Source organism: Mesoplodon mirus (assembly GCF_964341445.2).
Source record: "Mesoplodon mirus genome assembly, chromosome: 5".
Classification (NCBI taxonomy): domain Eukaryota; kingdom Metazoa; phylum Chordata; class Mammalia; order Artiodactyla; family Ziphiidae; genus Mesoplodon; species Mesoplodon mirus.
In genome coordinates, this window is record NC_138980.1 from 180,743,932 (window position 1) to 180,757,764 (window position 13,833).

General features: G+C 47.8%; 2 protein-coding genes across 3 annotated transcripts in view; both read right to left on the reverse strand.

The window, feature by feature from the left end:
* ADAMTS16 (ADAM metallopeptidase with thrombospondin type 1 motif 16) overlaps window positions 1-7,676 on the reverse strand; it is a gene marked incomplete at both ends in the record, with an annotated part of 156,484 nt that extends 148,808 nt beyond the window's left edge. Inside the window, 3 exons of one of the 2 annotated variants that reach the window (XM_082624066.1) lie at window positions 679-1,004; window positions 7,410-7,515; window positions 7,602-7,676. In XM_082624066.1, the coding sequence (XP_082480192.1) occupies window positions 679-1,004; window positions 7,410-7,515; window positions 7,602-7,661 (492 nt within the window). The remainder of the gene's footprint in view (window positions 1-678; window positions 1,005-7,409; window positions 7,516-7,601) is intronic. The other variant, XM_082624067.1, reaches the window with a different exon arrangement.
* Window positions 1-13,833, reverse strand: part of ICE1 (interactor of little elongation complex ELL subunit 1) — a 534,975-nt gene that overhangs the window by 304,102 nt on the left and 217,040 nt on the right. The window lies entirely within an intron of this gene.

A 13,833-nucleotide genomic window follows, 5' to 3' on the forward strand; every position in this document is an offset into this window, starting at 1 on the left:
GGGATTTAGGTACCTTCTCAACTTGGCCAGATGCTCCTCATTCTAGGATCCAAGCAAAGGGGACCACCTGAAGCATCTAAGGATGTTTAATGTCTAACTAACTCAGATATTAAGAAAATGAAGAAAGCACTAATAGAATCTTTAGCCCAATAAGACCAGCACTGCCCTGCCATGGATTCACCACTGTTTTTGAAATGAATGCTCTAATCTGTAAATATATGATCAACATCAGAATGACAGAAATAAAGTGCTTTCAAGCACATGGCCAATCAGTTGAATATGGTTGTTCTATTCAAGATGAAATCATTCCTCCAGTGCTAGTAAGTGACCAGCAAGTTAGAGTAACCAGTAAGTCAGAGTAAAACCATCCCCAAAGAAGTCAAGTCTTGAGACTTGTCCGTAAGTTCTCACACACAGTTTTCACACTGCAGTGTTCTGCCACAATCGCTGTAGACCGACGACAACAGAAGGCAGAACCTGGATGCTGTTTCCAAATTGGGGATAGGAAGTGCCTAGCATATCTTAGAAAGCATTGCTTGGCAATTATCCTTCTGCTTTGAGAGATCAAAGAAATCTGTACTGCAATAATGGGAGAAGGAGCCCAAATCTTGTCCCTTGCTCCCTTCCCCACATCCCTGCACCTGCGGTCTCACAACAGGCGGCAACAACTGTACTCACCAAACCTTGGCAGGTCGAAAGAGCCACTGAAGAATTTTTGTGGGATCGTAACGAGCCTTGATAAAAACAGAAATCCTCAGGTGGGAAAGTCTGCACCGACTTAGTGCCCCCCTTCCCCAAAGTCTGTACGAGAAATCCAGGTGCCACCAGCTTGCTGGAAGTTTCCAGATCCAGGTGGAAGTCGTGCCTGAAGCCTTTCAGCCGGAGGTGCAGAGAGTCAGCTCCGAGCTGGGCCAGTGCCCTTTTCCTCCTCTGGGGGTGCATGATTTCATGGGACACGTAGTCTCCATTGTGGTCAACCTCGTAGGGAGACACCAGGTCATACTCTGAAAGTGAGAGAGGGGGTGTGGCTGAGTAATTTCAGAATTCTGAAAAGGATCAGGAAGTCTTCGAATATCACTGACTACCGGATAGTATTTTCACCCAGCAAAAAAAGGATGGAGGAAACGTCAACAACTACCCAGCCTCAAATCCGAACTACAGAAAGCATAAAACTGGAGTTAAAAGGGAAAATCTTAAAAGGGGCCTTTTGCGAAGTCACTGTTGTTCCTATAATGTGTTATTACCAATCCAGCAAATGCTATGACACTTCTAAAGAGAAACAGATTACAGAGCAAATGAAACTAAGAATGGGCTTTTCAGATTACAGAGTAATTACTGTAGAGTAATTATAATGTCATTATTTTTATAGCTTTAAATATTCCTTTAGTCATATTGTCTTTTCCCAACTTTAGTCTGTTGATAAGAAAGTTTAGCTTAAAAATACTGATCATTTTTCAGAAAACAGTTAAATATACAAATATGATGGACATTCTTTGGCATTTAATTTTAAAATATTTAATTATTAAATCATTGAACTACAGCAGAAAAGACAGAATGCAGGTACGGTAGATGCTCAGATGTGTCTTTTCTCCGAATGAAAACCACTGCTGAGCCTCTGACTGGCCTGGCTTCTTGGCATTTCACACTTCAAGGCTGTTCAAAGACATGCACCACACTCTTCTTCCAATTCTAATTTGTATTATACCAGGTCAAAATGTATTCAAATAAATGATTTATTTTTAAAAAGTCAAGAAAACCCCAAGGAGCTAACAGATTTGGGGCACCCATATGATCTGCCAGGCTTCTGTCACAGACAGTCTTATAGTTTTGCATTGGGGAGCATTTGTGTCATTCCCTTCTCTGTACAAAGTATGGAGAAAACATCTGTAACTCCACCAGAATCCTGGGCGGTGGCCCTCTCCTGCCTTTCTCGAAATATCGTAGCTGTCTTCTCCAAAGAGGTTTCTTCCCTTCTAGCATCATGTACTTTTCATTGCTTTGACAGGGATTCTTCCTTTCATTCCTACCATTAACACATCATCTCTGCCATCCAGAGGTCAGGGAGAGATTGTTTCTGGGCGGGCAAGACAGACATGGACTAGAGACGTAGGGGTGGGCTTCACGCCAGAGTTAGGATCTTCCTGCACCGCCATGTTCTAAACTCGAGCCTGGACTTTTAGACCATGAGAAGGTAGACTTGTCAAAGCTGAGGCTACACAATATTTTAGTTAACAATCTCTTAGCTTGGCTTCTACTTTTCAAATATTTAAACATATCTTGTGAGTGTCTCCATCTGCATGACAGCGATGGACCTTTGGAGAGGACCGGCTTCTTAGCCTGCATTTTGTCTAAACACCAGAAAATAACAGGGCAACAGGATGTCAGGCTTTCTCCAGGCTTCCTCTGAGATGTCTTTGAAATGGACGTCAGACCCAAGCCCCAGAGGGCTAGCCCTACACTGAGGTGGAAAGTCCCTAACGATTCAAAATGCAACTTCCTCTTACGTGTATGACAAGACCTGATTCTCATATTCTCATCCTGATTCTACCATCCTAAGAAATTATATATATTCCCCTTTTATTGCCAATATATGCTCTCAGGAGACTATTCTGTTAGATACTTAATAACCGGGCCTTTAGCATGAGTTGGACATGCTTCTTGGAGCCATGAGATAAAATAAAAGAGCGTCTTATAGAAGTGTTATTTGGTCATACTTGAACTGTACTCAGGTAAATTATTTTTTCTGGAAAAAGTAATTTTTCTTCACAACCAGACTCTTTTGGTATAGGTTCTTGCCCACATGTCCCTGGGCCATCCTGGCAGGTATCTGAAAGGTTACACTGGAACAGAGAGGGTGGCAGCCAGGGGATGGTCATAAAAGGCATGTGTTTGGCTTTGGGAGAGACAGAGAAGGCCAGGGATGGAAAGGCACTGTCCAGAGTCCCATGGGCTGAGGCCCACAGCAAGGTGAGAGTCAGAGGTCCGGCAGCCAACCCATCAGGCAGCAGGATAACCAAAAGCTTAGCGATGGCCTGTTTGAGCCCAGGCTTCCTCTTTCCTCAGGTCAAAGGGCCACTCCTGGGCCCACAGGCCTGCCCCCCATCCCCAGTGCAGGTAACTGGTGAACTGTGGCCCATGCAGATTAGACAGGCAGCAGGTTCTGTCTGGCAACTCAACAACCAACCTTGGAAATACATGTCAAAGCAGGGCACTTGTGTCTGCCAAGGCAAAATACACTGGGATCACTTCATATTTTACTTAGGACAATGAGAAAGTAAAACAAATCTGCCTAAATTCTATGCAATGATAAAAAACATATAGGGGGAAACAAATGAGGAATGGATGTGCCTGGTGCAAGTATGTGATCACAGTCTGTTCCCGGCTACTCCTAAAAAAAAGTGAAAAGCACTTGCTCATTTAGTTTGCATTTTTCCAAACCACCTTCCTCATCCCCGGCTTTCCAGACTCAGGGGAAAAGCTGGTGTGACGTGGTCGTGTTAATACCTTTCTTCTTGCCCTGCGGGCTCTCAGGGAGTGTCTGCACCTCACACTAGCCTGTTTCCATCCCAACAGAGGCCGTGGAATAAGGACAAAGCAGGTGGACTGTCCCAAACACTGGCTAGTGAGCAGATTATTGCACATAAAAAGATGATTACCATTAAAAGGCCATTTTTACGACCTTTACTTTGGAGGGCATACACTCTTTATCTTTTATTGGGAGGGAGACATATAATATCTATTTTTCAAAATGACAGCTTTTAAGCCTCTTGTACAGAAACGCACGTGTTGTGCTGGTACATATTTCACAACCAGCTACGGGTGGGGGTCATGGGGTAGCCTGGTTGAAAGCATTTGCCAGTTTCCCTGGTATAAAGACTCCCATCATGGCTAATTTCAATTACCATGTGACCTCACTGAACACGGAGTTTAGAGGTTTGCACAGTAGCGTACCATTATAAAGTATTTCCACCATACAGAGGCGATACAGGCAAAGAACCTCAAGAGGATACGTAACCTCAAAACTTAAAGAATTGTGAAGTGATGAGTTTTCAGTGTTTTAATCTTGTTTTTAATATTATTTATTTCACCCAAGTTTACCTATTTTGATTTTCAGCACACCAGCTCACAAAATTCCTGACAAGGTAACAATCAGCTCTGGAGAACCGGCCTGAGCCTGCCCAGAACACCAGCTCCAACCGCTGCAAAGCCACTCCTTGTAACCAGTTACAATCCCTTCTGAGAATGAGGGTGCACATGGGTGAAAATTTAGTCCAGTGGTTCTCAGCGGGAGTGCTACCCGTCACCCCTGCCCCCAGGAGACACTTGGGATGTCTGGAGACATTTTGGTTTTCACGAAAGGGCAGGGGATAGTGGTGCTTTGGGAATGTAGTGGGTGAATCCAGGGAGGCTGCTACACATTCTTCCATGCACAGAACAGGTTCCCATAACAAAAGGTCAAGAGTGCCAAGGCAGAGAAACCCTGATTTCATCAAAGAGCAGTCCTTAGTGCAGATATGCACTGTTGGTTATGTATAAATAAATGTGAAAAGGGTCATAGCTAAAGAATTCAATGAATGAACAAAGTAAGCATAGCTTCTCCCCATGCAGAAGGCAATATATCATTGGTATAAAATGACAATTTTAAACTAACTGTTGAGCTTATGTTTTAAGATTGTCATCCCACAAACTATTGGCTTGTGATTTCAAGAAAAAAGAATTTAGTGAGATTCCTGATCCTTGAGAATCCCGGAAATAAGACCTACGTCCTACACAGGTTTTTCTAAGGAGGAGAAATTCACACATGGCTGCTTCAGTCAGCACCCTGATCTACTTCATTTCAAAAGGTGTTTTGACCACAGCATCAAGTCTAGGAAGACTCCAGTTCCAAACTGAGGGCATGAGGTGGGGAGCACCTGTGAGCATGCTAGGGGCTGCTGGTACCAGCTGCGGAGAACAGATTTTGTACATCAAGTCCTAACTCTGTGTTCAATGGCATCACATCCACAGCTTGAAATCAGCCATGGTGGGAGTATTTACCCCATGGGAACCAGCAAATGTTACAAAATCAGAGGCCTGGAGAATCTGTCGTTAAACATTTACTAGCACATCCCTGGGCCAACCTGCCCCATCTCAAGTCATGTGAATGTGCGAATATAAATCAGTATATACTTTGGATTCACACACACAAACACAGATCTCTCATGTCCGATGAAGCAAAGTTCTAAAGAACTTCTGACTCTTGACCTGGAAGCTTAACTTACTCTAGATTTTTAAAAGTTAACAAACTCATGTTATGTGTTTGCTCTTAACAAGACCCACTATTATTATGACAAAGGTAAATTTGTAGGAAAATCATTTGAGGCTCCTATTAGGGAAAAGCTATGCTGAATCAGCCAAAATGAAAGGGGTGTACTGAAGGTCTGAAAATAGAATTGACCTCAATGAAGTTATCTATTGTTGCCTCACAGAATACATGGAGTTCTCTATCTTATTGCATAATTACTCCAGACTCCCAGGAACACTGGCAATATAGGTTGAAATATGTGTTAAACAAACTTTATGGCCAAAGAGTTATTTCAAAGGCACCTTTGGGTTTTGAAGGGATACCCAGAGATGCAACAGTAAATTAACCACAGCATCACACAAAGTCTATTCCACATCTGCCATCCTAGGTCAAAAGAGGTAACACTGCTGAGCATAAAGAGTCTTTCTCTGGTCGTGTGAAAGCTTTCCACTGAAACCCACTCTCTCAACTTAGCCTTTTGTAATTAAAGACCTAAAACACCTGCACCGTGAGGGAGGAGGTAGTGGTGTGTCCACTAAGCTAGAACCTCAATGATGATGGCTCCCACCTTCCCCCTGAGGTTCTGACCAAGCGAGCTAAGTGGTTGTCATGGGAACGCTGGGCTTGTGACACCAGCTGAGGTACCAGGTGATTACAGCCACATGCCAACCAGGCTGGAGTCCAGCTTACAGGACGCTTCTCCCCAGGAGGAGGGCACCCTCGGGCAGGAAGTCTTGGCTTCTCCTCCTGGAAGTGGTTCTCTATCTCTAATGCTCTTACCTCACAGAAAACCCCATAACTACTAGAAAACACTCTGAAAATTCTCCTGAGACCTTCAGGAATTTTCATGCTTTTAGAAAACTAGAATTTTCACACAAAAAAAATTTTTAAGTGGCGGAAGACAACTAACTACAATATAAATAACTACATGCTAGAATGAATCGTAAGAGAAACATTAAAGAAGACAAGGGCAAGCCCAAGGAAGTGAGCTTTAAATAGATAAGTTTCTCTTGCAAATACATAGTGACAAGTAATTTTTAAACGTTTTCTATCATTTACATCTAGCGCCCTCTGGTGGTCGCGGAAAAGTTCCTATGTTCCCGCGTTCATCGGATTGATCACTATTGATAGACTCTTCATACAGCCCTCGGGAGGAGAGAATTTCAATAATTAATGCATATGTTAAATTATTGTCTTTATGGAATTTTATCTATATAAAGAAACTACACTTAGAAATTCTGGACTGTTAACTCAAATTTTCTAGGTTTTCTGAAAGTATGTTGGGATAATAAAACCTAGTTTTTCTTCTGTAAGTCACTAATAACATTTGAGATGGCAATGCATTGTTGGAATTGATGCAAAGTACTCATATTTAGCAATTGCCAGTGGACTGGGTTCAGATTAAAAACCCGGTAGCAACCGACGTTCCACACCTGCTTTCCGGTTTACCCAAAAGCAGTTCAGGACAGAGAAGTCCACCCCCTGAGGCATGAAATGATAAATGCCGCTTGTGAGCAGTGAAAGTAAAACCACACATTGCAGAAAGATCAGACTTGTTTTTTGGCAAATCATGACACAGGACATTGCTTGTGACGTCAAAAAACGCTAATTACCCATTCTGCCAACTCTTGAAGACCATCCTTTTTGAAACTAAGGTGATAAATACTGAGCAAAATGACTGTCTTTTTGTCCCCTGCTCTGACAGTGAAGGATGTTCATTTTAAAAGGCCAGAGGGGAACAGGAGGGGGAGGGGACGAGGGGATGGAGAAAGGCATAATAAGCTCTTTATAATTGCTGTGTATACATTAATACAACTCCTAGATTATTTCTTCCTTCTTTAATTGTGTGTGTGTGTTTGTTTGTTTTAATAAATACATTCCCTTGCTTTCTTCCCTAATGTTTATGGTAATAACGCTGGTAAGCCATTTCTGTTTTACAGGGAAACAATATAAATATTGGTGAAAGTTGACTCAGATGCGCTCGCTCTTACGGTTGGAAAGAAGCACGGCAGCACCTTACAGAGAATTCCCAGAGTTATGAACATTTGCAGAGCCTGGTAACCTAGCCTTAGAGGGTTTACAAGCTGCTGCACTGCAAGGATTCGAACCCCCCTCGCGCACTTACCGCCCTTTTCCACCCAGCCCGGCCACTCCGCGGGGCCAGGAGGACGCCGGACGCTCGGGCTCCCCGGCGAGGCCGTTGCGGGTCCCACGGCGCACGCAGGTGCCTGCTGGAAAACAGCGGCGACACCTCGGTGAGACGGGGGCTGCGCGAGGGGAGCTTCGGGGGACCCTGCCCCCGCAGTCGGGGACTCACCTGCACACCCACCTGCGCCAGCAGCAGCAGGCAGAGCGCCGCGCACCCGGGGGCCCGCATGGCCGGGCTGCCCCGTGCGCCCTGCGCCCGCAGCCGGCGCTGCGCCCCCGCGGGGAGGACGCACGGCTCCATCCAGGGGCGCTTGCAGGGGCCCGGGGCCGCGGATGCTGCTCAGCCCCGCGACCGTGCAAGCGGGCACCGAGGACCAGCCCGACCGGCGCGCAGGACGATGCCCCGCCGTCACTGCGCCGCCCGCACCGGGGTTATTACTGCGGCTCCGCGCCGCGCTGGGGGCGGAGTGGCGGCCGCGGCGGCGGGGCGGCGGCGGAGAACCCGCCCGCACCGTGGGAGAGCGGGGGAGGGGGAGGGCGAGGGCAGGGCAGGGGAGGGCGACGAAGCGAGGGGAGAAAGGAGGGGGGCGACAGAGGCGCGAGAGAGGGCGGCGGGGTGAGGCGCGAGGGGAGGAGGACCGGGGAGAACCCGGGCGTTCGCTGGCCCGCGGTCGGCGCCTTGCCGGCCGTCCCGGGGGAACGCGGGTGGAGAGGGGACCGCGAGCGCGGGGCGGCGGCGTCAGCAGGTCGGGCCGCCGGCTCTGCTCTCCGGACCTGCAGTCCACGCACGGCTGCACTGGCTGGCACCTCGCCGCGCTGCGCCCCGGTCCCCACTCCCGAGGGCCGGAGCGGCGCATCCAATGGCCGGACACCTGCCGCCCGCCGGAATGCGACAGAACGGCGCCTGGGTCTCGCTGCGTCCGCCCTCCCGCCCCGCGGGGAGATCGGCTGCGAAACAGGGGTGCCCGAACTTCCTTAGGGATGCGCGGATCTGAGTATACACGAATGTGCTTTTCTCTCGAGTCTGTGAAGTGATGGGAGACGACGGGGGTCGAGGAAGCTTCGTCCTCCTGGGATGTAGCTGCGCTCCTGGCCCTGGGGTCTGGGCAGCAGTTGGCTGGCCTGTGCCGGGGCTGCTGGGGGCCTAGGTGCAGCCATCGATGGCGGAGGCTTTGCGGTCGCGGGTTAGTCCCGGCCCAGGCCGAGGACTGCGCCGTTGTGCTACTAGCGCCAGGAGTCTGAGGGCGCAGGACAGGCGCGTCCACCGGCCCGGCTACAAGCCCAGCTCGTGTTCTACACCTGTTGACGGCATGTGTGTGTGAACGCACGTGCACGCGTTTCAGTGTGAGCACGCGCGTATATGAGCTGGGTGCAGGCGAATGCGCATCAGTGTCTGCTTGTGCGTCCCCCCCCCCCGTGCATGTGTGTGCGCTGGAGCTTGAGTGGACGCGTGTGCCAGTGCGTGTTCTCAGGCACGTGTCCCGCCTGAGACTGACTGTTCCTGCCCTCCTTGACCTCTTCCCTCCTGCAGGTCCGAGGAGTCTGGGCTCCTGCTTCATGGTTCCAGAGTCCTTCCTATTCAGTTTAGGCCAGCTTAGCCGGTTTTGCACATTTTGGAAAGGATGGAGAGGAAACTGGGGGCAGCGGTCTCAGGCCTCCTTTGCCCAGCTCGCCCTGAGCCTGCAGGTGCGTCTTGCTTCTGGCAGCCCTGCAGCGCCAGGCGGCCTGGGCAGGGACAGTGGGACCCTCTGGGTGCGCGGGGCCTTCTGCTCCATTTCTCTGTCATATTTGTTTCCTTGAAAACACTCTTCAAAAGTGGGAGAAGTTTTCCATAAAGGCTTGCCTGGGTGTGTGTGTGGCCTTAGAGCCCCCTCCCTGCTCCACACACACAGGCACACAATTCCTGATTAGTGTCTGCCAGACTGGAGGCTGGCAAAGGCTCTGCAGTAGGCAGAGGGTCCTTTTGTCCTGAGTTCAGGGCGTTGCATGCTTGGTAAACGAGGGTCTCTAATTATCGCTGATTGTGCCGAATGTAGCCTGCAAGGGAATCAGATTTTCCAAGTCTTACCTACGATCCCATGAGGACACCCAGGGGCTCTCTTTTTATAAGTTCAACAGATGAAATGAAAGAAGAATAGCTGGTATAGAAGGGTTCACTTTAAGGAATGTTTTTCCCTTTTTGAATACAACCAAAATGAATCTTTCCGTTGTGAAGAAAGAAAAAATATCCTTTACAGGGATGAACGTTTTCCAGTTTGTTTAGCCGTTCACTGAATTCAATGCTCTGAATGACTCAGATAGAGGTCAAACTCCAGCCCGGGGCCAAGTTGGGGGCTGAGGTGAAGGAAACTGGTGGACCAGGTATACAAAGGCCATAGAACACGTGGAACCCATTTGTGATTTATAATAAGATGTAGATATTTGGTCTTCCTCCAATTTCTGGCACAGAGCTCTCCAAACTTGGAATTTCCTGAGTGCAGAGAGCAATAAAGGTGTCTTTTGTTATGTTAATGAGCTGACTTTGCGCCAAAATTGAGACCAGTTGCCAGGGGACCCAACCATGTGATTAGAGGGTTGGAACTTTATTCCCATCCCCTGACCTCCAGGGAGGGAAGAGGGGCTGGAGGTTGAATCAGTTGCCAATGATCAATGATTTAATCAAGCGGGCCTATGTAATGTAGCCTCCATAAAAACCCAAAAGGACCAGATACAGAGCTTCCAGGTTGGTGAACAGGTGGAGTTTAGGGGAGAGTGGTGCCTGGAGAGGGCATGGAAACCCCGCACCCTTCCCCATACCTGCCCTAAGTATCTGCTTCCTATGGCTGTTCCTGAGTTATATCCTTGTGTAATAAACAAGTAATCTGGTAAGTAAAATGTTTCCCTGAGTTCTGTGAGCCAGTCTATCAAATGAATGGAACGCAAGGAGGGGATTGTAGGACTCTCCCATCTATTGTTGGTGGGTCAGAGGCACAGGTGACAACCTGGACTTGCCATCAGCTTCCCAGGTGAGTGGGGTAAGAGCACTGTCCCCTGACCCATGGGAGGTCGGACTGGGCCAGGCCCCAGGACACTTTCCCAAAAAGTGGTTGACAGGCTTAAAAGTGGAAAAAATACCTCTACAGTGTGAAAAATAGCATATTAAGAAACAAAAAAAGGACATTTTTGATGCAAGAAACTTTGAATTCCTAAAGGGAGAGGTTAGGACAGGGCAATGTGTCTTATGGATTATGTGAAACTTAGAACTTGCCATGGAGCCTGACTTAGTACAGCTTTAGGAATCAGGCCATCCTGGAAGAAGGCTCTTCCGAAATTGTTGGCTAGGCGTAACACAGCCCTCGTGTTTCCTTGACATCCCGTATGGTCCTGGCTGAACCTGAGCCACTCAGCTCCCAGGGCCAACAGGGTTGCATGCCCTCAATCTGTGGGCCCAGATGCCTCGGACCTAACCAGACAGCAATCAGCTTGCTGATTCTGATGCTGGTTCTGTTCCTGGCTACACTCTAGAACCTGGGTGCCTCCACCCAGGAGGAAAAGGAAGAAAGGAAAATTGGGAACCAAGGCGGACAAACAATACTGGATTCCGGAATTCAAAATGAGGCTTTTGTAAGCTCTTTCCTGTTAAACACATAGAAATTTAGCTCAAATAATAATATTTTCTATCATCATATAAAATATAATCATTTAGTATTAAAATAATATGATAGATGTATTATAATCATTAGTATCCATTAACTGTTCGTTATTAGTATTGTTGGTGACTGGCACCCCCTCCTGCAGTGAGGCCCCTGATCCCCACCCCCAGTGCTGAAGCTGTTCATAAGGTAACCAGTGCCAGAAGATCCATCACTTGGAAACCTTGGTTAATAAGACTCAGCATTTGTTCCCTTGTGTCATCTGGTCCAGAATTACACTGGCTTCTGCTAAACATATTTGCTTCTAATGATTCCACAGGTAAAATCAGTGTTGAAGGTGGGTATATCTGCTAGCTATCCCTACACAAGAAAACGCCCTATAACTTAAAATGAGAACCATTTCTTTTTGCTCAAGGGCTATATGCTGGTTGGTTATCTGGTGGTGCAGACCAGGCTTGTGGATCTTGGCTGGGTTTGCTCATGAGTGCTGAGTGAATTGTGGATCAGGCATACACACAGGGAGAATGCCATGTGAACACTGAAGGCAGGGATTGGGTGATGCCTGTACATGCCAAGGAATGCCAAAAATGGCCAGAAAACTGCCAGAAGCCAGGGGAAAGAGCATGGAATGGAATCTCCCTCACAGCCTCAGAAGGAACCAACCCTGTGGACACCTAGATCTGGGACTGCAGGCCTGATAACCATGAGACACAATATGTTTCTGCCCAGTCTGTGTGCTTTGTAATAGCAGCCCCAGAACTAGTAAAATCAGTAAGTTCTCTATGGACCAGGAAGGAATGTCAAGTTGAAATTCTAACATGAGCATCCAGGCGTGGCCCTCTTTCCATCCCAAGGCCCAAGTAACAAGATAACAACTGAATCCAGCAGCTGGAGGAGCTCAAAGAATCCCACCAGGGGCCTTTCAGCCGAGGGGCCAGGACAGTGGGCGAGGCACAGGCGGACATCTTTGAGCTCGTGGGGGAGATAGTTCTTCTCAGTTGCCCTGTGCCACCTTGGGGAGGGGGCCTGATTGCCATTGTCCTCCTTGTGCACCCAGGAGACCTATGAGCACAGAGGTTTAGCCCCTCATCAAGGGAAGACATTCCAGCTCAGGCCACCTGGAACGAGCCTGCTGGTCTCCCCAACACCTGCAGTGTTCCCCTCCCAGTGGACCCCTCTGTGGAGGCCCATGGAACCCTGGCCCTGAGAAGGCTCGTAGGCTGGTGGTCCTCCATCTGCTCTGCCTACAGAATCTCTAGAGGCTACAGACCTCCTGATTCCCAGGCCCCACCACCAGAGAAGTATCATGGGTGTGTGGTGGTGACTGGACATCTGTGTTTGTAAAATCTTCCCAGAGGATTCTGTAAGCAGTCCAGGCTGAGATGAAGCGAGGGCGGTGAGTCTCACCACCTGCTCCCTAGGGAGGGGGGTCTGGGAGGGCGACAGCTGGGGTACTCCCAAGTGTTCATCAGAGGGAGATGCCTGTGTGGCTAGGGTGTGTCCAGCCTCTGGGATAGCTTACTGCCATGGAAGTGTTCCCACCTAGAAATGTTTTATATGTGTCTGTGTGTGTGTGAGCCAGAGTGTGTGAGCACATGTCTGTGAGTGCAATGGTCGTCTGGTTTGAGAGTGTGTGCGTGTGTGTATGTTCATCCATCCACCTATCATTTAAAGTAAGTTATCAAGTAATGTGTATATTGTTATTTGATACCTTTAATTCTAAGAAAAATTCTAGGGAGAAAGAAAATGGGTGGGTTGTAGCTCTTTGGGAAGCAGAGGCACTGGGGAGGAAGGGGGCCTGCTTACCTGAGTAGTGGGTTTCAGTTCTGGGCCAGTGCATGACTCGTTCAAACAATCCAATCACGAACCCCTCGGGACCCGGGGACAGCCCACCCTGTGGATACTATGACACCTGCCTCCCCAGAGCCCTGATTGTCGGCTCTGTTCCTGGTGGGGCCCCGCGTGGTGTGCGGTGTCCTCCTCCCAGGGCTGTGAGTAGGAATGGCTGATAAATACTGCGCATCTCACCTGCCCGGGCTGGGCATCCTGTGTCTGGCTGTCCTGTAACCCTGGGGCAGGAGTCCCTTCCTCAGGGATGGAGTGAAGCGGAGGTGAGGAAATGCATATGTGCAGACCTCCTTTTCAGGTTTAGTTTTTGGTCTTTGGCAACTTCGTAAAATTAACCAGAAAAATTTCCAAATGAGCATTTCAAACAAATAGCAATGATCTATGCCTCCAAGATCTGAAAATACACATTTATAAAATTATTGGGGTCCGATTTATGTACTGGAGGGAACTTTTTGCCTAATTATTCAATGTTTTTTATTGTTCACGGACTATTCTGTTTTTCTCCTACTTCTTGAAGCAATTTTTCAATTTATGTGTTCCTAGAAATTAGTTAACTTCATCAAGATTTTCAATCATTTTAGAAGAGCTTCTTTTGCCCCTTCCTGTTATAATTAGCCACTTATTACTCATGATTAGTTGTGAATCGTTATCTACTTACTGAGAATCCATCACGGAGCTTCCTTCTTCACTGAACTTATAACTCAGGGAAAAGACAAACTTTGGGCTAGTACTTTCAAGAGAGGTTGCATTTTATGAAGCAGTACAGGAGGCTGTGTGAATGATGATGTTACCTCTTAGTTTTCTGTACTTTTAGACTTGAGATATTTTTTAGGGTTACATCTATTAATGTGGGCTTCTTTGGAATGATTTTGCCAACACATCATTATACTGTTAAGGTAGATATATTGGGTTTTCCTATTT